Genomic DNA, 25,790 nt, shown 5'->3' on the forward strand with positions numbered 1-25,790 from the left:
TGTGATCTCAGTGTTTGGATTAGAGTCTGGTCACAGCACAGCAAGTTACTGCATGACGGAAGAGCTGAAAGGTTGTAAATGGGCAATTGGGCTGGCGGAGGATTGATGGGTGTTTTTTATTTTTAGAAGCCTGAACTTTCAGTGACGCTAGAGCTGGAGCCAGATGGTGTGGTAGTATTGTAGAAAGAGCACCACAGGTGTGTCCCAAGCAGCTAATCCAAACAACTGAGCTGTTGGACATAGCTGTTCTCTATCTACCTCTGGCACAGACCTGGAGCTGGTTTTAAGTGTCCTTCAGCATTAGCTTGTTTCTTCCTCAGCTCTTCTGTGTTTTGAGACCCTGTTTTACTTGAAGCTGTAGAGTACCACGAAAGACTGTGCGATATCCCATTTCCTCTGTATAATTTCTCTCTTGCTACCTTACATTTTTATCCATTCTGCAAGACCTCCAGGAAGGGGATCTCTATGTACACGGTGTCACTAGCAGAAGGCTTTCACCTACTTTTCTCCTGGCCAGTTACTGATGTACCAAATGCTGGGTTTTGTTCTCCTCCTGGGTATTTCAGAGAATTCTGCTACGTAGTTGCTCGATGGATACTTATGACTTAGCCCCCACCAGAGCAGTTTTGCAGACGTTGGCTTCACGCTGCTGCTGTGCAGCCCCTCTGTGAGGACTTTGGTCAGGACCCAGGCTCCAGCCGAGCTTTCCTCTCCATCTCGTGGCCAAAGCAAGCAACAACACCCACCTTGAAAAATTCTTTTTATGTATCCTGTTAAAGGTGAAGCACTTCATCTTACTTTTAGGGATGTTCTTTGCTTCCTACTATTGATGTGTTAAGTTCTGTTAAGTGCAGTATAACTCCTGAATGAGGGCATTTCCTTTTGGGAGCAGAGAAGGAGGCATTTGCTGAAGCTCTTACAGGATTTATAAATCATCTGAGATATATTTTGCCTGCATCAGAAATGCTTTTGGGCCAGATCATGGGAGAATATTGTAATCTAAGCAAACGTGTTGTGGATCTGCAAGGGACAAACTGAGACCATCCCCACCAGCTCTTACAATGTAAAACTCAACAGGGGGCTATGTAAGCCATCAGTACCCTTGAATTATGTCTCACAACAGCCTTTGGATGCCATGCCCATAAAATCTAAGGTATGCTAAGAAGAGCAATCTCAGACTGATGAGATAGTAAGATTACATTTCTAGATTATTATTACAAACAAAACAAGGACATCTTGTGGGATCTCAGCCATGGAACACAAGTTCTTTCCTAAACTGGAACTTTGCTTGGAAATTTGTAACGGGATTAATATTGTTTGAGCCTTTTTTCCCTCGTGCCACTGAACCTTTTTAGTACAGATATGAATTGCATGAAGGCAGGAGCTCTGCTGATAAAGCCTGTTCAGGATGTGGAGCACAGAAGTGTCCTCACATAGCTGTCTGATATTCTGAATGTCTCTGCAATAACATCGTCGTGTGACGTGAGGCACAGCAAGACTGGGAGGGGAAGCAAACACATAATGTTACCTTTCTTCTCTACCAGTTCCTTTAGTTCAAGATTCACCTGCTGCTACTATAGTTCCGGTCATGGCCACAGCAACCAGCATTAAGGAAACAAAAGTTTCTCTGGAATCAGTTCTTGATTAAATAGGTCTCCATCCCACTGGCACCAATCACAGGAAGATTTTCCCCTTGTCATTGTCCCCAGGCACCTGTGTTACTGGCACTACTTCTACTTTTTCAGCCCAGATTCAAGTGGTTTCCAACTGATTTAGTGCCCTTAAAACCCAGAATTTACTCCTCTTCTGCATATTCACAGCACTACTTCTTGCACTAACGACCAAGACCAAGTCTGAGAAAATCAATGGGGTAGTTCTGCCTTCTGCTCTTTGCCTCTCTTCAAAGGCTGAAGTGCAAACACATTCTCTGCAGCAGAGGTCAGACCAGGTACAAATGGAAAAGATTCACTGAATTTGAGATGAATATCAAAAAGAGATATATGTGAAGCCGGTGGAAACCATTCCTCAGCTTGGACTAGAAGTGTTTACTGCCTCATGAACAATGCTGCCTCTTTCTTCTATGACTTCTCAAAAATTTTCCCACTAATGAGGTGATTGTTTCTTTTTTTTTTTTTACTTTTTAATTGTTTTTCTCTTAGAATGTCCAGCTGTTAAGAGGCTTCCAGCTTTGAAAAAATACACTTTTTCCCCCCTAAAATAGAATACTTTGCATAGTGGAAAATGCAGGACTGCTTTGTACTTTATACAAGTAATTCAGCCTCTCAAACCCTCTGTCCTTCTAACTCTAGTTCCTGAACCATCTTACAAATGGAAAGAACACAGGCTGTATTTTAGGAGGACAGTTTCAGACAAACTCAGTAGTGCTCTTAATGTTAGAGAACAGCAGAAAGGTGCTGTGCTTTCCTTTCTGACACGCTTCCTGGTGACAATATTTGGTCTCACTTTCTCTTCCTGGAAATGAAGCTCAAAAAACCAGTTGGCTCACAGGACCTGAAATGACTGCCCCAAATGCACTGGAAGCCTTCACTAATCTCCCAGAACACCATCTCCAGTTGTTCTCACAGCTACTTTTCTCTGAGAAGCATCCAAAAAGAATGATGGTTTGACCTGTTGCACAATGCTGCAATAGACCAGGTCAGATCAGACACAACAGCTGGAGTCACTACTTCCTTCCATCTCCATGCCCTTGACCATTCTTTGGGATTTAGGTCAGTGTCAATGGCTACAGATCCCTCTCTTGTACTCCAAAGGAATGACTGTCAGCATTTTTAATGGGGGCTAAATTATTTTCGTACTCTTTCCCTAACATGTGAACTACAGAACCTGCAACTGAAGAGACATTTGAGACTCTTAATAAGAAAATAAGATATAGAAATACATGAAATTGTATCCCTGCCCCTCTATGCTGCAGAGCAAGCAAGGCAAGTGGCAGGAGGGAGCTGGGCTCTGGAACTGGATTCAGGAATACATGGATTTGGGATCAGGAGCAAACAGACAAAACTGGACGTTGTCCATCAAAGAAGAGAGTGAGACCCTTGTGATCCCTCAGTTTTATACTATGATGTTTATAGGATGGAATACTCTCACTGCAGGTGAGAGCGTTCTTCGTCTTTGACTTAGGGCACTCCACCAGCTCGAGGATGGTCTTGGTTTCTACAGGAATATGTGTAAGCAATGGTCTTTCTGCATAAGTGCCCTGTGATATCACTTCTAGAAACATTGTCTGAAAATTATGCAGTTAACTTTCAGAAAATGATGTTACAAGGTTTTACATCAGACAAGCTCTTGGGAAACTTATTTGCACAGCAGAGAGATGGAGGGTGCCAAAGGACATTGTTTCTTTGCTCTGTTTCATTGCCGCACCCCAGCGCAGAGCCCTGAGCAGCGCAGCGATGTTCCTATGCTCACTTCAAGTCTATAAAGAACACAGGAGGAGCAAGGACAAACATCCATGCAGGCGTTCAAGGCCAGGCTGGATGAGGCTATAAGCAACCTGATCCAGTCCCTACCCATGGCAGGGGGCATGGAACTGGATGATCTTTAAGGTCCCTTCCTACCCAAACCATTCCATGATTCTATGATTCTACGACTCTACGAAAGCTAAGCCTAGGCGATACTGAAAATGCTGGCAAATAAACTCTCAAAGACTCGTTTTGGAGTGTTAGAAAGCAAGCGTCCTATATCAGTCTTGGGCAACACGAGGGAGTGATCTCCATCAATCGTGTGCAGCGAGACAAGAGCTGGGACAGAACAGATGTCCTGCTTAAATGCATGTGGATAAATTCTCCCAGAAATCTTATGCATATTCTATTACTTTCCAAGGACTGATTTTAATGTGATTATGAACTTCACAACAGTCAAAACTCTTGCTCATTTGGAGCTTTGGAGCCAGCTCTGCCTGACCTTGCCTTTGAGACAAGGAAAGGCTGCAAACAAAGGTAATGACAGGAGAAGACACACCTGTTCAGCACAGATCAGACTGAACGCAAGGCGTTACCAGCTCCAAAGAATGAACAGTGTTTGGGAAAAAAAGTGTTCGAAAGAAAACCTCAGGCTATCAGAAGGAAATTCTGTCTAACTTTCTAAAAGTACAATCAGTTGGATGAAACTTAACTTTAGATTTATAGGATGGTTTGGGTTGGAAGGGACCTTAAAGATCATCCAGTTCCAACTCTCTTGCCATGTCCCACATGTCCCACCAGACTAGGCTGCCCAAGGCTCCATCCAACCTGGCCTTCAACACCTCCAGGAATGGGGCATCCACAGCTTCCTTGGGCGACCTGTGTCAGTGCCTCACCACCCTCATTGTGAAGAATTTTTTCCTAATGTCTAGTCTAAATCTTCCCCTCTGCAGTTTAAAGCCACTCCCCCTCATCTTTTCACCACAAGCCTTTGGGAACAGTCCCTCCCCAGCTTTCCTGTAGCCACTTCAGGTACTGGAAGGTCACTATAAGGTCTCCCAAAGCCTTCTCCAGGCTGAACAACACCAACTCTCTCAGCCTGTCCTCGTATGGGAGATGTTCCAGACCTCTGATCATCTTTATAGCCCTCCTCTGGACCCATTCCAACAGCTCCATACCCTTCTTATGTTGAGGATTCTAGAACTGGACACAGTATTCCAGATGAGGTCTCACAAGAATAGAATCCCCTCCCTCGCCCTGCTGGCCATGCTTCTTTTGATGCAGCCCAGGATACGGTTGGCCTTCTGGGCTGTGAGCGCACATTGCCAGCTCATAGAATCATAGAATCAAAGAATTCTGGAGTTGGAAGGGACCTTTGAAGGTCATCTAGTCCAACACTCCTGCAATGAGCTTCATATCGAGCTTCTCATCCACCACAGCCCCCAAGTCCTTCTCTGTTGAAATCAAAAACACTCCACTTTTTGTGTCGGTAACTACTTGAATCACATGGACAACGCCTCCTCCCGCTGCCCCGTGAAGCCGAAAGGCTCACCACCCTCCCCTCCCCTCCCACAGGCCCTCCCCTTCCCGCAGCCCCTCCCTCCCCGGTCCCTCCCCCTCCGCTCCGGGCTCGGTGCGGGGCGATGCTCTTGCGGGCGGGTTCCCCGCCGGCGCTGTCGTCGCTGCGGGTCGCGCTGCGGAGCGGGCGCCGGGGAGCCGTGTTCCCGCTGGAGCAGCTGGAGCGGTGCCTGGCTCCGGGCGCGGAGGCGGCGCGGATCGGGCTGTTCCGGCCCGGGCTGGAGGCGCTGCAGCGGGCGGAGGCGCTGTTCAGGGCCGGCCCCGCGCACCGCATCGCCTACCTGAGCTCCGCCGTGCGCATGGACCACGCGCCGCCCGCGGCGCTGCCAGAGGTGAGCGCACAGCCGCACGGAGACCCCGCAGGGGAGCCCCGCACAGCGCATCCCCAGCGCCGGGGACGTTCCCTTAAGGGCTTGGTGGTCAGTGGAGTTAACTCCAGCTGGAGGCTGTCACAGGTGGTGTCCCCAGGGCTCGGTACTGGGCCCAGCCCTGTTCAATGTCTTTATCAATGACCTGGATGAAGGCATTGAGTGCACCCTTAGCAAGTTTGCGGAGGACACTAAGCTGGGTGGAAGTGTGGATCTGCTGGAGGGTAGGGAGGCTCTGCAAAGGGATCTGATCAGGCTGGACCGCTGGGCCGAGGCCAATGGCATGAGGTTCAACAAGGCCAAATGACGGGTCCTGCACTTGGGGCACAACAACCCTATGCAGTGCTACAGACTGGGGGAAGAGTGGCTGGAAAGCTGCCTGAAGGAGAAGGACCTGGGGGTGATGGTTGACAGCCGACTGAACATGAGCCAGCAGTGTGCCCAGGTGGCCAAGAAGGCCAATGGCATCTTGGCTTGTATCAGAAACGGTGTGACCAGCAGGTCCAGGGAGGTTATTCTCCCTCTGTACTCGGCACTGGTGAGACCGCACCTCAAATACTGTGTTCAGTTCTGGGCCCCTCACCACAAGAAGAATGTTGAGGCTCTGGAGAGTGTCCAGAGAAGATCAACGCAGCTGGTGAAGGGGCTGGAGAACAAGTCTTATGAGGAGCAGCTGAAGGAACTGGGGTTGTTTATCCTGGAGAAGAGGAGATGAGGAGAGACCTTATTGCTGTCTACAACTACCTGAAAGGAGGTTGTGGAGAGGAGGGTGACAGGACAAGGGAGAATGGCTTCAAGCTGTGCCAGGGGAGGTTCAGACTGGATATCAGGAAAAAAAATTTCACAGAAGAGGTCACCAGACACTGGCAGAGGCTGCCCAGGGAGTTGAGTCACCATCCCTGGAGGTATTTGAAAGATGAGTAGACGAGGTGCTCAGGGACCTTTGTATCTGTTTAGTGGTAGATACAAATGTTTGGACTCCATGATCCAAGAGGTATTTTCCAACCTGGTGATTCTACGATTGCATGATTCATTGACTTACTACTACCAAAAAAAGTGGACTATTTTGGTTTAAGCTAAAGTAGAGTTAAGCTTCAACTAAGTAATCGTGTTCTTTGAAAGTTAGACACCATGTCCCTCAGATAGTTTCTTTCAGTGTTTCTCCAGACACTGTTCATTCTTTGGAGCTGGTAATGCCTTGCGTTCAGTCTGATCTGTGCTGAACAGCTGTGTGTGCTGCAATCCCCTCTATTTGTAGCCTTTCCTTGTCTCAAAGGCAAGGTCAGGCAGAGCTGGCTCCAAAGCTCCAAATGAGCAAGAGTTTTGACTGTTGTGAAGTTCATAATCACATTAAAATCAGTCCTTGGAAAGTAATAGAATATGCATAAGATTTCTGGGAGAATTTATCCACATGCATTTAAGCAGGGCATCTGTTCTGTCCCAGCTCTTGTCTCGCTGCACACGATTGATGGAGATTGCTCCCTTGCGTTGCCCAGGCTTGATAAAGGACATTTGCTTTCTAAAGCTCCAAAACAAGTCTTCCAAGAGTTTATTTGCCAGCATTGTTGGTATCACGCTGGCACCACAGGCTGACAAATGCCCAGGACCGACAGCAGCAGGAGGGGGTACCCCTGCCCAGACTCTTGGGATGAGGGAAGCAGATAGGAGTAGAAAGGTAAAATGCTCTGCCTCCCTCTCCTCCTGCAGGTGTGCTTCATCGGCCGAAGCAATGTGGGGAAATCATCTTTAATCCGGGCCTTGTTTTCACTGGCTCCAGAAGTGGAGGTCAGAGTATCAAAAACTCCAGTAAGTAACATGTTCAACTTCCCTCCCTCTTGGTCAGAAGCTGGTGCCAGCGCAGAGGACAGAGCTGAGAAGGGCTGGAGGAAAAGCTCTTGGGTAACTTGAAGAGGCAGGAGAGTGTGCCAGCTGCAGCGGCCACCAGCTCACGGCTGACACAGGTCTTGCTGTAGCAGAGAATAAGGTGGAAAGAGCCCAGCTTAGCTCTTCAAGCCAGGGTTGGCACCTGTGCCAGACAGAAGAGTGCCACGAGCTGAGCACAGGTAATGTAAAGCCCTTTGGGAGAACAAGGCATAGAGACTCATGAGGGTATTTCTAGTCTGTTTTAAGGATCCTTGAGACACATAGGATGCTACATAGGTAGGAGACCACGCAGCTTCAAAAAGCAGCATTTTTGCAACCTTCTCAAGCCGGAGTGGACAGTATGCTATGTAGACATTTTGCAGGGCATCTGCTAGTCCACTTGTGAATGTCAGTCACAACTGGCGTTCCCCAGGGCTCAGTGCAGGGACCTGTTCTGTTTATGGTCTTTATCTATGGTCTGGACGAAGAAATTGAGTGTACTCTCAGTGTGTTTGCAGATGACACTAAACTGGGCAAAAGAGTTGATTTGCTTGACAGTAGGGAGGCCCCACAGAGCGATCTGAACAGGCTGGATCAATGGGCTGCAGCCAACAGTGTGAGGGTCAACAAGGCCAAGTGCCAGGTCCTGCACTTCAGTCACAACAACCCCATGCAACACCTGGGGTAGGCTTGGGGAAGAGTGGCTGGAAACCTGGCTGGTGGAAAAAGACCTGCAGTTTGTTGGTTCACAGCAGACCGAACGTGAGCCAGCAGTGTGCCCAGGTGGCCAAGAAGGTCAACAGCATCCTGGCTTGTATCAGAAATGATGTGGCCAGCAGGGAAGTGATTGTGCCCCTGCACTTGGCACTGGTGAGGCCACACCTCAAATCCTGTGTTCAGTTTGGAGCCCTTCGGTACAAGACGGACATTGAGGCACTGGAGCGTGTCCAGAGAAAGGCAACAAAACTGGTGAAGGGGCTGGAGAACAAGCCTTATGAGGAGCGGCTGAGGGAACTGGGGTTGTTCAGCCTGAAGAAAAGGAGACTGGGGAGAGACCTTATCATTCTCTACAACTGCCTGAAAGGAGAGTGTAGCGAGGTGGGGTTTGGTCTCTTCTCCCAACAAACAAGTGATAGGATGAGAAGGAGTGGCCTCAAGCTGCACCAGGAGAGGTTCAGACTAGATATTAGGAGAAATTTCTTTACTGCAAAAGTTCTCAGACACTGGCAGAGGCTGCCCAGGGAGGTGGTGGAGTCGCCGTCCTTGGAGGTGTTTAAAAGATGGGTAGAGAAGGTGCCCAGAGATACAGTTTTGTAGTGGACAGGTACAGTTGGACTCAGTGATCCCTAAGGTCTTTTCCAACCAAACAATTCTATGATTCACTGCTTAAAGCAACTTTTTAGAACAACCCCCTTCCTCATCTTACCTTTTTTTTAAAAAAAAAAAATAAAACAAATTCCTTTCCCTAGGGCCACACCAAGAAGATGAATTTCTTCAAAGTAGGGAAGTACTTTACTCTGGTGGATATGCCGGGATACGGCTACCGTGCCCCGCAAGACTTTGTGGAGATGGTGGAGGCCTACCTGCAGGAACGGCGCAAGTAAGGAACTTCACAGAGCAATGAAAGCCAGGCACCTAGTTACAGTTTCATGGAAGTAGGTGAAAAATATAGGAGGGTAAGCTGCTTCCAGTGGTAGTATGGGTTAGTTCTGACACCATTTCCCTGGGAACCTTTGGGGTGTCACTCATTCATACTTAGACAACTAAACAGCAGAAGAGATTGAGGTGCTGCTGCGTGCTGACCCTCATCTCCCATGCTTGGCTTTTCTTGGCTTTTCCAGTTCCCAGATCCTGTGTTACTTGTTTTGCTTATGAATTTGGAAGTAGCAGAGCAGGCATGAAATAATGGTGCTGATTACTGTTGCTTCTATTTCTGGCAGCTTGAAGAGGACTTTTCTATTAGTTGATGGTGTAGTAGGACTTCAGAAAACAGATTATATTGGAATAGAGATGCTGGAAGAGTTTGGGATTCCTTATGTGGTAGGTAATGCTTTGTTCTCATGCTGGTTGTACACTACAAATAATCTGTAAAGGTGTGTACCCTCTACCTGAGCTTATGCAAGTTGTCCTACCTAAGTAGTAACCCCAGCCTGACCTTTGGTATTAATAAAATAGACCTAAAGTGTGTTGAGAGGGGCAAGTGGGATTTAAGGGATCTTTTGCTTGAATTTTTTTTTCAGTGCTCAACTTGAGGAGATTGAAAAGGTCAGCTATAGAAGTGTTTTGGTGAACTGTGTTATACCATTTTTTCCCCCTCAATATGATGCAGAGCTTTCAGCCTGCCTTGCAAGACGGTCCAGGACTCTTACGGATGTTCCAGCCTAGCAACAAAATAATCTTCTTTTCCTCTTTTAATCCTCCTTTTCTGGATCCATGCAGATGGTGTTAACAAAAATTGACCGAGCTTCTAAGGGACTGTTGTTAAAGAATGTACTGGAGATCCAGGAGTTTGTAAACAAGAAAACTCAGGGATGCTTTCCTCAGCTATTCTTGGTCAGGTAAAACTCTTTTCTGTTGTTGCTGTTTCCTTTCAGGTGATGATTTGCAGTAGGGAAAATTACCTGAAATAGCACCATCTCCTCTAGAGGTGGCACTTCTCTGTGCCCCATGGATAGAGGGTGCTGGGCTGCTGATGGGGAAACGCTCCTCTCCTTCTTCCCCCTCTGTAAGTGAGTGGAGTTTAGCTTTCAAGGCTGCTCTTCCTTTGGCCTTTCTCCAAGAGGGACATCAGTCCATATGCTGCATGCTAGTGGGCTTTGCCATTTTGTTTGGAGTTGCGTTAACAGTAGCCAGCTAAAATTGTTTGATTACGTAGCTGAAGTGCTTAATTTACCAAGGTTGTACTACATTGTGGGAGATGTAATTTTATACAGCCAGTGGCTGAGTTTGCTTATATTATGCCAAGACATGGCAGCATCTAGCACTGAACATCCACACCTTTGTTTCCACAGTTCTCTGGAGTTTTCAGGGGTTCACTTGCTAAGGTGTTTTATAGCCCATGTTACTGGAAACCTGCCTGTTGTAGAGGCCAGCTGAAAAGACTGGGTCCTGGTCTGCTCAGCTCATCCAGAACAAAAGGTACCAAAACCGGGGGTCTGGAGTTTTGTTGTAAATATCCCAAGGCACTAGAATTTTTATTTTTTTTTATTAACTTATATATTTTTTTGATTAATTAGTATTTGTAAAGATAAGCTTTTCATTTAATAAATTTATCAATTTGGGAAGTTTGCACTGTGTATGAATCCAGGTTATAAAACTGGTTTATAAAACCTACATGATGGTGTTAAGGACTAAAAAAACAAAGAGAACATCCAAAGAGAAGCTAAGTTCTAATACAGCATTTCCTCTCCCTCCAGCTAAATGTTCAAAGAGCTACTACGGCATGCCTAAGCTCTCAGATATTTAGGATAGTCTAGTAATCTCATTATTAAAAGGCACTTAGTTTAGAAAAGAAAAACTATAGCCCTAACATTAACCAAACTGTACTTGCCCCGTTTAATTGAATGATAACGCAGAGGTTGATATAGCTGGGGCCAAACACTAGCACCTGTGCAACCCACCTGTTCTATGATGATCTAGAGTGGAAATAGCCAACATTTTTGTCTGCAAAGGTGTTTTTAGGGCTTCTTGTGTTTTTTACTTTTGTAATTCCTCTGCATCATGTGTTTGATAGGCGCAGCATGATAGCACACCTCACTTGCATACATCATGTTGCACCTGTTCCAGGTGGATGAAGGAAAGGACACATCTTTAATGGGATCTGTTTTTTGATCACTGTTGGCTTGAAACAGAGTGGAATATATCACTGACACCTATGGGAATTCTCTCCTTCAGCAGTTTTTTATCTACCAGTGCTGCATCTACCTTCTGCTTTAAATCCAGCATGAATTTCTGTAGCTGCACTCAAATGAATTGTTAGAGATGAGAGACTGTAGAGATTGCCTGTTATCTGCATCTGTTCTACTCTGGCAGCTGAAGCACGATGCTGATGTCTCGTACTCTTTACAGGCACTGTAACAGCTGGCAGAACTGTGTTCCACAGCAGCTAAGAACATCTGAAGTTGGCTCATTACAAGGCACAGAACTGGCAAAAAAGAGGACTACCATCAATAGCAGTAGTTGTTACCAGAGAATTTAGACCAGAGCTATCAAGTGCCTATGTCAGCCTTCAGCACTGTCTTGTCGTGTCTTAACATTGCCAAAAGTGTGTGTGCAGTTGTCAGTTACTTACATTAAGTGTTTAAACCTCAAGAAAGGGTAGGTCTTTTGTGAACCGCTCAGAAGTATTTTTAGTGTTTTGTTTCATTACAGAATTTCTTATAACTCTCAGACTAGACTCGAGGTCTGTTTTCAGCATACTTGTAAGAAATGCAGGGTGTGAGGAATGCAGCAGAAAGATGGGGATCTCTAGTTTCCACATCTTAGCAGACATCAAATATGTAAATCTCAAAAATTCTATCTCTAATCCCATAATGCTCCAGAGCAAACCAGGCCATGGGATGCCTGATCCTAGGGAAAGTGCAGTAGCATCTAGTCAGATGGAACGAGTGCAAGTGAACATTTCAGGAATAATCTTTTCTTAGTATCTTAAAACCAGAATTTTCTAAAAGCATCAATCTTGTCAAAGCTGTCACTTTCAGGGACTCAGCTGTGACTGAAAAGCCTTTTAAAATAAACCTGTGCTGTTAATGGATATAAATAAAAGAAAGTGCAGTTCTTTTATTAGTCCCTCTTCAGAAAAAAAGACACTTAATAGTGCTAAGATGTCTTTTATTAATCACTTAAATATAGTAAGTATGTGTGGAAAATTAATTTCTAAGTATAAAAAGTGTTTTGAAATGGCAGCAGACTGTGAATCAGACCCTGTGATATGTGTGTGTGTGCAATTCCCATGAGGTGTCTTTAGTGGGAGCCATGTGTAGCTAGGCCATACATTTTCTTACAGCTGTAATATAAACAGCATGTACAGTCTTATCCCAAAGAACCATCTTTAACTCTGGCCATACCTGGGGTTTCTGCTGTGTTGGCTGAAATATCTTCATTCATAAATGCTTCAAATAATGGAGTAACACTTGTACCTTACTCAGTCATCTGCAGGAGAAAACACTACAGTTTGTTACATGCAAAAATCTGTGTCCCTGTGACAGGTAAGATGGTAAATAAAATCAAGTCCTCTCCTTCACTTTAATCATTAAAAATTAGATTTAAGCACCTTCATGGGAACACGCTTTGGGTAAACAGGTGTCTGACACACTAGCAAACTTCCTCTTACTAAAAGGACTTAAGTAAGGCTTAGTTAAGGACTTGCTTAAGTACTTAAGGGACGTGCCTTGTTGCTGAGTGAGGAACTGCACTTTCTCAGCCCAGGGACACAAAAGCTGTCCCCTTCTTTTCACCCTTCATTGATCAGTGGTGAGCCTGGCAGCATACTGAAGTAACATAGATGGCTTCATTTTTAAATGCTTTTATACCTTAAGTTGTTTGCAGTGTATACACCACACTGCAGGCACCTAGAATTACTTTGTAAAGCTTTGCCTCTTCTGCACATTTTATTTACAGAAATTATGTTGACCACAGGCTTCTATGTAATAGCATTTCACTTTGTGCATCTTCTCCACCTTCTTGCAATCCCCGAACTATTGAGTTTGGCCTTTTTTGGCATCAAAAATCCATGGGGTGTTATCTTGGAAGTTAGTGTCCAGTTGTAAGAATAACTAGGTATAATAAAGTACAGAATAGGATGGAGGAAAACAAGAAGTGTAACAGGATGAGAATAACGGAGTTTAGGAACCCCCGTGCCTACGGGTTAATCGCCGACCACAGGGGATGTCTACACTTGGAGCTGCTCATTGGGGGGTGTTTGAATCATACAATCATAGAATCACCAGGCTGGAAAAGGATCATCGAGTCCAACCATTCCTATCTGCCATTAAACCAAACTCCTGAAACCCGCACCGTTAAGATTATGGCCGCGGTGTGGCGGCCCCGCCCCGCCCGTGCAGCAGCCCCCAGCCTGGGAGGGGCCGCCCACCCCCAGCGGCCGCGGCCGGGGTGGTGCTCAGGAACCGGAAGCTCTGCAGCCCCGGCCGGAAGCGCCCGGCGCGCTGCAGCGGCCATGGCTGACGAGGAGGAGGACGGGCCCGTGAGCGGCGGGGCGGGAGGGGACGATGGGCGGGGCGGCACAGGGGAGGGGGAAGAAGGAGAAGGGGGGAGAAAGGGAAGGGGGAGAGGGGAGAAGGGAAGGGAAGGGAAGGGAAGGGAAGGGAAGGGAAGGGAAGGGAAGGGAAGGGAAGGGAAGGGAAGGGAAGGGAAGGGAAGGGAAGGGAAGGGAAGGGAAGGGAAGGGAAGGGAAGGGAAGGGAAGGGAAGGGAAGGGAAGGGAAGGGAAGGGAAGGGAAGGGAAGGGAAGGGAAGGGAGAGCGGAAGGGAAGGCAGAAGGAAAGTGAGAGGAGAAAGGAAGGGGAAAGGGAAGTGAAGGGGGAAGGGAAGAGAAGGGGGAAGGAGAGGGAGAAGGGAAGAGAACGGAAGAAGGGACCTCTCGCTGCCAGCCTGGGCGCTGACAGCCTCTCCTTTGCTGTGCCCATCTAGTTCGAAGAAGACGCAGAAGAAGCAGGTGGGGGCCTGGATGGTGGGCAGGGGAAGAGGAAGAGGCTGTTCTCCAAAGAACGTGAGTCGAGGCATGCCAGCCCCCCCCTGCCCATGGCTGACAGGTCACTCACCGCAGGGCTCCCCACGGCTCTAAAGGACCATGTCCTTCCCCCCTAAACACAGCCGAGCCTGTGAGGAGACAGCTGTGGAGTTCCAAATCCAAGTTTTCCTTAGCAAAACAGCGGCTTTCATTCTGGGCCCTGGATGAAAGTGTAAGAAGCTGTCGCGTAGACTCCCCTAAAGATATTGCCAATGCATCCTCTGAACCTAGCTGGGCTGGAAGTCAGTCACGCTATCCAGCAGTGTGTGGTAGGCCAAGCGCATGTTAAAGAGTCCATCATCAGGCGTGCTTTTCTGTATGTACAGCACTGGGCTTTAGCTGGCTTCTGTCTACCTGCTTCTCTCTGGTGTGTTTGTGCAAGCACTGTCCTGCCCAACAGACCAGTGTGCCCTCCCTAGACGCGTGCTGCTGACAGCACTGAATGAATGAAAGAAGCCTCATGTTGAGCATTTCTTTCTGCAGTAAGATGCATGATGTACGGATTCGGGGATGATCAGAACCCTTACACAGAATCAGTGGATATTCTTGAGGACCTGGTAATAGAGTTTATCACAGAAATGGTAAGTCAGCTCTGGACAGCACAGTCAAAACATCTCCACTAAGACTTCTGTCTTCTGAAGGTTAATACTGCTGACTAAAATATTGCATTATCCTAGGCCCCAAACACTGTTTCTAGTAGCAGAAAGCAAAACTTAAGACTCTGCTTTTCCAAGATTAAGGCAAAATTCATGCATCTTGCTCCATGTGTATTTAGAACACTATCTGAAATCCTTAAGTAGCAGTTAGATTAGTATTGGTAGGTGAGAAATACACAGCTGACTTTGGCGTTCACTGTGACATCACTGTGTTTGCAGCTGAGAAAAGACAAGTCTCAGCTTTGAAAGTCTATTGACTTTTTGTGTACTCCCAGTATCTTTATATGGACAGGAACACAGCTCTGTGCTACAAAAGAAATGCAAGCTTCTGGGGCCTGACGCCATCACTCTGCCAGACATTTGGAAACTGTTTCAAAGTTTGTTTTGGTTCTTTTTGAAAAAAGTTATTCCTACGGTTTGTGGATCCCCTTTCTTTTGAAAGGTTGGCCTTGCCTTCTCTCATCAAAATGCCCTAACCTGTCCTGTGATACAGGTACTTCACACTGCTTCCAAGTTCTGCCTGATGCTGTTCACCTTAAAGCACTCTGCAGGCTGGGTGTCCCACATGTAATCTGGCTTTAGTTTTGATGCCATTACTTTTATAGCTGATAGGGATAAGTGTTGGGTGTAAGTGACAGGCATCTGAAAACAGCACAGCAACAGTAAGTCCACGGTTTACTGGGAAGTTCTCTTGTGAGTCGGATGGTGGTGTCCAGATCTGGCAATTGCTTTTTTTTTTAATTATAAAATGACAGGAAATAAAGTGGAATTGAAAGCTTAGAAAAACCCCTATGGGGCAAAGGAACTCTGCTGACTTTCCTCTTTTCCTCTAACAGACACACAAGGCCATGTCAATTGGGCGGCAGGGTCGTGTGCAAGTTGAGGACATTGTCTTTCTAATCCGGAAGGACCCCAGGAAGTTTGCAAGAGTTAAAGATCTCCTAACTATGAATGAAGAACTGAAACGAGCCAGAAAGGCCTTTGATGAGGCAAACTATGGATCTTGATTCTGTGCGCAGGCTGCACAGGGGCATTACTTGGGCATCTGCTGCCCAAAAGGAAGTAAGGTCATGCCTGTTGTTTGGAGGAGTTATTCAAGATGGAAGTTGCTGCTGGGATGTCCGCTCTCGCTCCCAGCCTGTCCTGAAAAGTATTCAGGCAGCTGAATGTTATCTGATTGTATGCAGCATACTTACGTACTTTTAAACAAGTTTATGAAATGAGAAAAGAGCTCTAAAGACTTTTGTAATGGCAGGAAGTCTGTTTGAAGTAGGGCTGTGTTGTGTCAGATATCTAGAAGACTAATGATGGGTGATCCTCTACAACTATTTCTGTTATTGCTGGGTATTCCTGTGACAGGAAACCTAGAAAATGGATCTTGGTTAAACTGGACAAAGTCTTCAAGGCCAGACTACTACACAAGTTCTGCTCTTTGCTCTGTATACGCTCTTTGAATAAAACATTTTTAAGTTTGTGCCCACCCCTCATAACGAAACTTACATTCATCAATTCACATAAGATGCATAATACAGGGGTTTTACCACTTAATTGGCTAGGAAGGTTATTTTTATTTCTGTCCCAATGGGCACGGCTCTTTTGGTTTTTACCAGCATTAAACCTAAGAAATGGAAGCTAACCTACTCCAGATCTACCTGCACTTACAGCCTTTCCTTACTCCTGTTAGGCAGGTATTCTACAACAAAGCAGATTCTCATTTTTCATTCCAAGTATTTCCTTTGATCTTGATCTTGGGCCTTTGTTACAAACAAGAGCCTGGCAGAAAGCACTAACTTCAGTGCTGGTTCTAACATTGTTTCATTAATACATGTTAAAGAGTAGCTGCGCCTTACGCTGCCAAGCAGGCAGAAATTGCACTTACATTAAGGTTTCAGGACAGTGAGAACCACGTTCACCAGTCAGAAGTTTACTGTTGCAGGCCACAGCTGTGCTTTCCCTCATTTCTCAGAGGCAGTAGGTTCAGCTAGCTTCTTGTTTCATGAAAAGGATAACATCCCTGGAGGTGTTTAAGGCCAGGCTGGATGGGGCCTTAGGCAGCCTGATCTAGTGGGACGTGTACCTGCATGTGGTAGAGGGGTTGGAACTGGATAATCTTTAACATCTCTTCCAACGCAAACCATTCTATGACTCTATGAAATGCTGAACAGATAACACTGCAAGTCAAGGCTGTCCCCTATACAACCAGCACAGAAGGAAGAGCGTAAGACTACTTTGGAAGGCAAGTCTTCTGTCTTAAGCGGCAGCAAATGATCAGCTGCAGCCTTCTGCTGTGGATGGTAATTTTGCGCTGTGGATTCGACAGCAACACTTAACATGTGGCCCAGCAAAAGAGAAGGACGCCAAGTAAAGTTAACTTAAAGTCACTGTTCCTGGACAGGGCTAGGTGAAAGGATGAAGACTATTCAGATGTTTAGAGTGCCCCTCCATAAAAAAGCTGTTTTACAAAAATACAATAAAACAATTGCTATGTTCTTAGCAGAATTCAGAGTGTGAGTTAACAGAAGACCACTAGGGTTCTGAGGATTTTACTTAGGAAATTTGAATGACTTAACCCTTTTCCTCCCGGCAGTTCAGGGTCAGACACCTACAGCTGCAAAAATAGAATCAATGTCCATGTTCTCAGTAGCTTCTTTCCATACAGAGCCAGAGCTTCCTTCCAGCAGCAGCTGCTTAGGTGTTCCCACTGTGCTTAGTTTGACAGAGGCTGTATCAGCATAGGAGTGTCCTTCCCCAGTCAGAGTCCCATCCTGGTAAGCTGGGAGAATGAGTGATGCCGTGTTCTCACAGACTCCGAAATGCTCAGAAGGTTTTTGTCGAACAGTCCTCAAAGTCTTCTTCAAGCATGTAGATGATTTAATCCTCCTTCGACAGAACCGTGCCCCAAGGTAGTTCTTTGGCCAGCATGTGTTTTGTGACCCATAGAGGAAGTATTTACGGACAGATGTTTTGACACAGCAGAGTTTTTTCTTCAAGCTTAAGGGGAGGAAAGTGCACAAAACATAACTTTATCAGCTGCTAAAGTGTTACTGCATTTGGGTTTTGGAGGGATTTGATTATTAGCCTTCACTATCCTTATACTTGTCACCAAGGAGATACAAGAGCACCTTGTACACTACTAGCCAGGGCATTCTGAAGAAAGGCAACACCCCCTACATCATGTAATCGTTACCATTAAACATGGACAAGACTTAAGTCACATTCTAATCCTTCCTCTTAAGTGTCTGTGCATTTGTTAGCCTTTTAAATCCTCTCACTAAAGCCGGAAACCAAACAGAATGTTCATGTTGAAGCATGCAGTGACCTGAATCAGTGAACCCATCTGAATTTAAAAAGAATGGGTTAGACCACTGTGTTTCTCTACACTAGCAAAATACGTAATACTAAAGCATAATGTGTTAGATCCAGAAACCCCACACCCACACAAAATTACCTGCATCCTTGAGCCTCCACATGGTGCAGCCGGTTGCTTTTCAGCAACTTGTTGCGCAGAAAATAAGCTGCTGATTTAAATTTGTTGGCTTTGCACCACAGAATAGCTTTTCTGAGTGCCTCTGACAGTTCCCCAAACGACGTAGCTGTTTGGACCATCTGTACAAGAGATCCAGTGTGCTGGAATTTTGCAATACGAGAGGAAAGCGATGCTGATGTTGTTTTAAAAGGTGTTGATGCAATGCTTACGCTCTGAAACAGAATGACAGAAACAGTCATTTAAAACATGACATGCCTGATCCTCTATGCTGAAGAGGTGCAGAGTGCTTAGGTTTTTGTGAGAATATTCCTTATTTCCTAAGCAGAAACCGGAAGAGCTGTCTTGTTTGTGGAATACATAGAGATAGCAGATAATCAGAATTTGTATTCCTGTCTAATACTGACTTGCTCGCTCATCATTTCACATGACATACCAACAAATGCTCAAATTCAAAAGCAGAAATTTGGAGTGGTTTTCAGTGCAAAGCGACCATGCTTAGACAAGCAAAAATAAGGCAGGGAAAGGGGACATTTTCAACCAGGGGTATGGTGGTTTCAGTGTTACGGTCACTAAAGGTAAAAAAAAAAATGTGTAAAATGGTGCCATACAAACCTCATGTGCTAGAGATCTGGATGGTCTGAGTAAGCTCTTCACATCAAATCCCAGGTGCTTCCCTACAAAGAGAGAGTGGAGTTTCATTTATGAAGTAAATACAGTTTTAAGTCTGCACAGAGACACTGCAATGCTTTGCCCTGCTGAGCTCTCCGATCTCCTGCAGTCTCAGCAGGGCGAGCCTGTAACTCAGCATTCCCAGACAGACTCAAGGGGGCTACACTCATTTTGCACGGCAGTTGGCAAAGGATGAAGAGGATGCAAAGACTTACAGATGGCTGCAAAGGAGAACTTAATGGGTAAAAGCTTCATGCAAACTCCTGGATGTCTGCAGTCATTGGCCATAGCCCTGACTGCAGGGGAAGACCTGGGCACAACCCAGAACCAGCAAGCACAGGGTACTTGCATCCTATACTTACAACCTTATCTACTCTCATTTGGACTGCAGACAGTGCTCTTAGCTGCCTTCACTGTCTTTGGGTCACATCTATCTATGTAGAAGCAGGAAAATACAAATAATTATTTACAGGATCTGTATACTGCACTCATTACTTGCTTCTCTCCACATTGTATCATGTTTAAAAAAACAAACCCACGAAACCCCTCACAACACTGACATTATCTACAGCTTTGTAAAAGGTAAGGGTACACACAGCATTCTCCTCTCCTTCCATTGACAGGAGAGGGGAGTTTGTAGTGGAACCACACTCTGTGGGTAGAAGAAGTGCTTGGCTCCATTGGACAGAAGCTGCTCTCAGTCTCGGAGATGTCAGAAACCAGTAGCACTGTGGCACAAGAAGACTTTACCTCTGCTGGCTCCGGTCATCAGGACTGGCTCTCCGATGTCCGCAGGGCAGGGGATGCTATGTTTTTTCACAGCACTCCTGTACGTCACAGAACTTCTCTTTTTCCCAACATCTGACGCTGCTTCTGGCATTGTTGGGAAGACCTTATTCAGCCAGTTGGTGGAGGTTCTTTTTGTAAGCATTCTAGCCTTTTGCTTCTTTACCTCAGAAGAAATGTTAACTCCAAGGAAGTTACTGATATCAGAAGGGAAGGTAAACCCCTTGATATATGGCATCTGTTGGGTCTCAGATACGAGCTGAAGTGATGTTGACAACACATCATACAAGGACATGAGGCTCCGCAATACACATCTGTAGTGAATCCTGAAGAGAGAAGAGAAAGTTATGGAGTCTCCTCTAGCAAAACCTTGTGCTCACTGAACAACTACCTGCAGCTCAAGTGAAGGAGCTGATGGAAGACATCCTAAGATGCCCTTTCCCTGTTCTCCTTCAATACAACATTATCTTTTTACACGCCACACTCTAATATTAATCTAAGCTTTAAGGAACTGATCAGGAGCCTCTCTGCTTCCCTAAAGCTTTGCTGAGGGCAACAGCTGGGACTCATGACATTCTCTGGTCACATCCAAATCATTTGACATGAGGTTTTCCCCTAAAAGCAACTTGTACCAATTCAGGACAATGGTGCAGTGCATTGATGTCATACAATCACCTACTCTCCATTTACTGGTGAGACAGGTTACTTGTGCCAAAGAATATTTTTTTGAGTTCTACACAATGCTGTTACTCCTTCAGCTACAGATAGCAGTAACTTTCTTGTACAAAGACATCATTTCCCTGGAAAATTCAGCAGTATTATAGAACAACTTTACTTCAGCCTTTCTATCCAGCATGAGGCAGGACTTACTGCTTGCTGCAAAGGGTACCAGATGTTAGTGTTTGTGGCAGGCTGGCATTAACACTGTGATTTTATTAGTGCTACATGAAGTTTGCCATGAACCAAGAACAAAGCCTTCCAAAACAGCATGTTAGAAGTCTCTTTCCATTTAGAGAACTCCTCGGGTGCTAGAATCAAGTCCAAAAGGATGGAAATACCCTCCTCCCTCCTCCTCCTCCCAACTGAAGAAAGCACATTCAGCAGTAAGGCCTAATTCCAAGCCCTTCTCCCTGACAGGCATGTCAAACAGACAACAAACAAGACAGACTTGACTATACAAACCATAGCCGGCTCAACAACCCTGAAGCCACAGTGTTCATAAGTATGAACTCTTCTGAGCAGAGATGTCTAACAGACAAGCTGAAGATCATACCAGTTAAGGATAAAAAATAAATGGCATGTAATGAGACCTGCTGAACACACCAACCAGAGGCAATTCACAAGGCAATATCCTGGATAATTTAGGAGATGAGTATCCAGACTTTGGGTTGCTCAAGGCCAGAAGAGCAGCCCGCCAACAGCCTGAGGTTCCTATATAATAACTCAAAAATAGGATGTTCAGTTATCAAAGAAACTTCAAGTTGCCCATACAAGTTGCACAGTTGAGTCCATCAGCAATACAGGGCCTACAGCAGACCTGGTTTTGGTCTCATGAGGTGCTGCTGGTGAACTGCAATGTTTCCATTGTGGAAAAAAGGATACAGAAAAGCTTTACAGCAGCAGTCCAGTAGACGCAGTATGAGCTTGCAACCTCCCAACACCTTCAGAGCCACTGTTTCCAGCATAGGCTGGCTGGGAACTAAGCACTCTGCATGGGATGTATTTTTCCTGTGTTGATACAAGGGTGAGGAGATCATTATGATCTAGGTGTTGCCTGCCTTTAGTTCTGCAGAGTTAATGAAAGTTAATCAGTTAATGATCCACATAACATACGGGATCATGACACTTACTTGGGAATCAGTCCTACCAAAGTTTCAATGCAGTCCACCAAGTTCATTTTCCATAGGCGCTTCAAGCACTGTTCTACCTAGAAAAAAGAAAACTCCTTTGAAATGTATTTTGAGAGATGGGAGTTCCTTAGTTCTAAGAATTGTCACTATATTAAGTGATACCTTCCCAATTCCAGTTTAATAGCACAAACTGCAGGTTTGCATGATGGTGTGCTCTGCACAATGATGAAAAAGATCCGTTTATCACATTACGGTGAACATGGAATTAAGCGAAGGGTTGGAATAGACCATTCTTAATTGTTGCTGCATGGTTTCTCCTATAGTATACAATGGCTTTTGGTACTGGCTTTCAAGAACGAATGTGCATAAGCAAATCAAGAAGGTAAGGAGGATTCCTATTCCATTTCAAGAGTTATTTGAAGATACTGATAAACTCTTTACTGGAAAACCAGTAAGGAGTTCACTTTTCATCTTAAAACAGAAAGTGCCCAATAGAGTAGCCTAGGATTACTCTTCCTCCCTCCCATTATAACAACTAACTGAAAGTCAAATCCCTCTATGTCTTGTATATTGGGGATTGTTTAGTCTGGAGAAGAGGAGGCTGAGGGGAGTACTTATTGCCCTCTGAAGGAGGTTGCAGTGAGGTGGGTGTTGGTCTCTTTTCACAAGTGATAGGCTGAGAGGAAATGGAGTCAAGTTGTGCTAGGGAAGGTTCAGACTGGAAAAAAAAAATTCTTAACTGAAAGCGTGCTGAAACATTGGAACAGGCTGCCCAGGGAAGTGGTGGAGTCACCATACCTGGAAGTGTTCAAAAAATGTGTAGATGTGGCACGTTGGGACACGGTTTAGCAGGCATGGTGGTATTGAGATGATATTTGGACTGGATGATCTTCACGTTCTTTTCCAACCTTAACAAGTCTACAATTCTATGATATTTATAGGTATGTAGATGTGCCTGCATTGGGTGTTATCAAGAGTATAAAAGCACTGGCTCCACAGGACTAGAAAGCGGAAATCGCACTGGCTGTAGAGCCAAGAATCCCACCAAACTAAACTGTGAGGAGGCCAAAAGATGACCAAAATGCACATGCCCCAAAATACTTTTTAGGCGATGCTCCAGGCATCGAGCACTACCTCGACAGCCTTTTGGGAACTGGCAACTGGGGCCAGCGCTGCCGCTCACCTGCTGCAGGGCCAGGTAGGGCCGGTGCCGGAGCAGCCTGCTGTGGTACACGTAGAGCACAGCCCGCAGGACGCGTCCCTCGGCAGCCAGGCTGGTGCCGGACAGCCGCTTGCTGGCCACACTGCAGCGACGCCGCAGCTTGAGCACCCAGCGTGCTGTGGTGGGGAAAGGAAACGTGCTCAGCCCTGAAGGCCACGCCCACAAAGCCCCCGCCCTCCTAAGGCCACGCCCCAACGTTCCCACCCTACCCACAGCCCCGCCCCAAAGGCCCCGCCCTCCCCATGGACCACGCCGCTTGCTCTCCTCTATGGCTCTGCCCTCTGCGGCCCCGCCCCAAAGGCCCCAGCCCCAAATACACACCCTCCCCAAAGGCTCCGCCTCCAAGACCACGCTCTCCTCAGAGGCCACGCCCCAATGCCCCCACCCTCCCAGCTTCCCCACGAATACTCCGCCCTCCCGAAAGGCCCTGTTCCCAATACCCATTGGCCCGCAAAGGTCCCGCCCTCCAACAGCCCCGCCCCCACACGGCCCTGTCCTCCCGAGGCCCCGCCCCGTTCCCAAAGGCCCCGCCCTTTCCTGCGACCCCGCCCTCTCCAATGATACCGCCCCCAAAACCCACCCTCCCAGACGCCCCGCCCCCAACGGCCCCTCCACCAAAAGCCCCGCCCTCCCCAAAGGCCCCTCCCCCAAAGCCCCCACTCTCACAGGCGGCCTTGCCTTCCCCAAAGGCCCCGCCTCCCAAAGCCCCCACTCTCCCAGGCGGCCTTGCCCTACCCGATGGCCCCGCCCCAAAGGCCCCGCCCTCCCCGGAAGCCACGTCCCCGTCCCACCCCCCACCTCTCCCAGCGTCCCCGCCCTCCCAAAGGCCCCGCCCCTCCCAATGGCTCCACCCCAATGACCTCACTCCTCCGCGGCTCCGCCCCGGCAGCCGCCAGTACCGACTCGCGCCACGCTTAAAGCGCCTCGCAGCGTACACTCACATACGTTTCCCCACCCCCTCCCCAACCCCGCACTTCAGCCCAGCCCGCCACCCGCGCTGGCGACCTGCAGGGTGCGTGTTCGCCACTGCCACCGTGGCACTGCTCGCGGGCCACGGCACGTCCAGCCTGTTCCACGCTGCCTCGGGCGCCGCCATCTTTCCTAGTGCGGGGACGGGGCGGGGCGCGCGGGCCACACCATTGCGCCGGGAGAAGGGGGTGAGCGGGCCGGACCAAATCACGGCGGGGGAGCGGCGGGTGGGGCTGCTTGCAGAGACATAGAATCCATGGGTTGAGACGACACTTTGAGATCACGGAGTTCAACCGTGCCTTTCCACTACTAAAGCATACTCCTAACCACTTCATCCACGCGCCTTTTAAACACTTCCGGGGATGGTGACTCCACCGCCTCCGCGGGCAGCCTGTGCCAGTGCCTGAGAAACCTTGCAGTGAAGAAAGTTTTCCTAATGTCCAATCTGAACCTCCCGTGGTGGAACTTGAGGCCATTCCCTCTCATCTATCACTTATTACTTGGGAGAAGAGACCAACACCTAGCTTGCTACAACCTCCTTTCAGTCAGTTGTAGAGAGTGATAAGGTCTCCCCTCAGCCTCCTTTTCTCCAGACTAAAGAACCCCAGTTCCCTCAACTGCTCTTTGTAAGACTTGTTCTCCAGCCCCTTCACCAGCTTCGTTGCTCTTCTCTGGGCACACTCCAGAACCTCGATGTCCTTCTTGTAGTGAGGGACCCAAAAATGAACACAGGTTTCAATATGTGACCTCACCCCTGAGTCCAGGGGCTCAACCACTTCCCTGGACCTATTGGCCACACCATTTCTGATACAAGCCAGGATGCCATTGGCCTTCTTGGCCACCTGGGCACACTGCTGGCTGATGTTGAGCCGCTGTCAACCAACACCCCCAGGTCCTTCTCCAGGCAGCTTTCCAGGCACTCTTCCTCAAGCCCACAGCAGTGCACAGAGTTGTTGTGTCCCTCATCCCGTGATTCCTGAACACCACCAGAGGGACCCTAGTAATAGGAATGCAAGTGTAATGAGTATGCCATTATTATGTTTAATTCCAAGAAATAGTGTAAATATGTAAAGCCTTTCCACGACATAAGATACTTACACATGTAATGAGAAGATAAAAAGCTCTAGTACTAGTATCTGAAGAACGTGTCTTAGGCAGAGCTGATCTCTTGCACAACCAGTTCTGAATAAAGAATGGTTGCTTTCTAAAACTCAAAAAAATCTCTTAGAGCGTTTTATTTTGACCAAAATTTACATTAACAACCCCTTTTCCAAGCCATGCAACTGTCCCATCCCATCACACACACACACACACAGAGACCAAAGTGAAAAAAAAGCTGGGTTGCTTACTTCACACAGGTAGGAATTAGTATCAGCATTTTGAAGAAGGAAGGGCTGTGCTGCACTTGCCCTGCGTGCCTTCCTGGCCTGCCTTGTCCCTGCATTGGTTTGCTCCCAGCCACAGTTGTTGGGTTTGGCTCTGTCAGGACCAAAGCGTCACGGCCAGGCAGGAGTGGGGCTCATAGTGGATGCAGGTGTCCTCTGGAATTGGTTGCTGTAATGTATTAGTGCTCCCAAAGTAGTTTGCCATCAAATTGATTGAATTTTTGTAGCCTTCCATGAATTCTCTCCTGAATGGAAGACATTATTTCCTGCTTCCTTCCCTCTCTGCCTGAAGTTGAATGCATTCTTTTCTTACTTGCCAACATTGGTATTTCATGTAATCATTAAGTTGGAAAGACCTCAGCGATAATCGAGTTGAACTGTCAGGCCAATGCCACCATGCCTATTAAATCGTGTCCCAAAGTGCCACATCTACACATTTTAACACCTTCATATATGGTGATTCCACCATTTCCCTGGGCAGCCTGTTCCAAAGCTTCACCACTCTTTAAGTAAAGAAATTTTTCCTAATATTTGGTCTGAACCTCTCCTGGTGCCACTTCAGTCCGTTTCCTCTTGTCCTATTGATGGCTACTTGTGAGAAGAGACCAACACCTGTCTTGCTACAACCTTCTTTCAGATAGTTGTAATGAGTGATAAGGTCTCCCCCCAGCCTCTTCTTCTCCAGACTAAACACTCCCAGCTCTGTCAGCCACTCCTCATAAGACTCGTACTCCAACCCCTTCACGAGCTTTGTTGCCCTCCCTCTGGATACGCTCCAGCTCCTCAAT

General features: G+C 46.9%; 3 protein-coding genes across 5 annotated transcripts; 2 read left to right on the top strand and 1 right to left on the bottom strand.

The window, feature by feature from the left end:
• The first annotated feature begins 5,024 nt into the window (after positions 1-5,024).
• GTPBP8 (GTP binding protein 8 (putative)) lies at positions 5,025-13,115 on the top strand. Of its 2 annotated transcripts, none has more exons than XM_054056602.1 (7): positions 5,025-5,332; positions 7,076-7,174; positions 8,701-8,831; positions 9,172-9,271; positions 9,671-9,789; positions 10,243-10,369; positions 10,965-13,115. In XM_054056602.1, the coding sequence occupies exons 1-6, from the start codon at positions 5,066-5,068 to the stop codon at positions 10,325-10,327; spliced, it is 801 nt and encodes a 266-aa protein (XP_053912577.1). In that variant the 5' UTR covers positions 5,025-5,065; the 3' UTR covers positions 10,328-10,369; positions 10,965-13,115. The 2 variants fall into 2 exon arrangements, with proteins under 2 accessions (XP_053912577.1, XP_053912576.1); XM_054056601.1 differs by having other exon boundaries at positions 11,300-13,115.
• Positions 13,116-13,197: 82 nt separating this feature from the next.
• TAF13 (TATA-box binding protein associated factor 13) lies at positions 13,198-16,100 on the top strand. Its single transcript, XM_054056371.1, has 4 exons — positions 13,198-13,433; positions 13,879-13,957; positions 14,462-14,559; positions 15,471-16,100. The coding sequence occupies exons 1-4, from the start codon at positions 13,257-13,259 to the stop codon at positions 15,639-15,641; spliced, it is 525 nt and encodes a 174-aa protein (XP_053912346.1). The 5' UTR covers positions 13,198-13,256; the 3' UTR covers positions 15,642-16,100.
• Positions 16,101-16,292: 192 nt separating this feature from the next.
• NEPRO (nucleolus and neural progenitor protein) lies at positions 16,293-23,938 on the bottom strand. 2 transcript variants are annotated; one of them, XM_054056369.1, is made up of 9 exons: positions 23,654-23,938; positions 22,610-22,764; positions 21,427-21,503; positions 21,179-21,304; positions 20,759-20,836; positions 19,541-19,902; positions 18,734-18,795; positions 18,083-18,333; positions 16,293-17,625 (listed from the first exon to the last, which is right to left on the bottom strand). In XM_054056369.1, exons 1-9 carry the CDS (start codon positions 23,742-23,744, stop codon positions 17,229-17,231), a joined length of 1,599 nt encoding a protein of 532 aa, XP_053912344.1. In that variant the 5' UTR covers positions 23,745-23,938; the 3' UTR covers positions 16,293-17,228. The 2 variants fall into 2 exon arrangements, with proteins under 2 accessions (XP_053912344.1, XP_053912345.1); XM_054056370.1 differs by lacking the exon at positions 23,654-23,938 and having other exon boundaries at positions 21,179-21,362; positions 21,444-21,503; positions 22,610-22,665.
• Between the last annotated feature and the right edge of the window lie 1,852 nt (positions 23,939-25,790).

This window comes from Cuculus canorus, chromosome 1 (genome assembly GCF_017976375.1).
Source record: "Cuculus canorus isolate bCucCan1 chromosome 1, bCucCan1.pri, whole genome shotgun sequence".
NCBI lineage: Eukaryota > Metazoa > Chordata > Aves > Cuculiformes > Cuculidae > Cuculus > Cuculus canorus.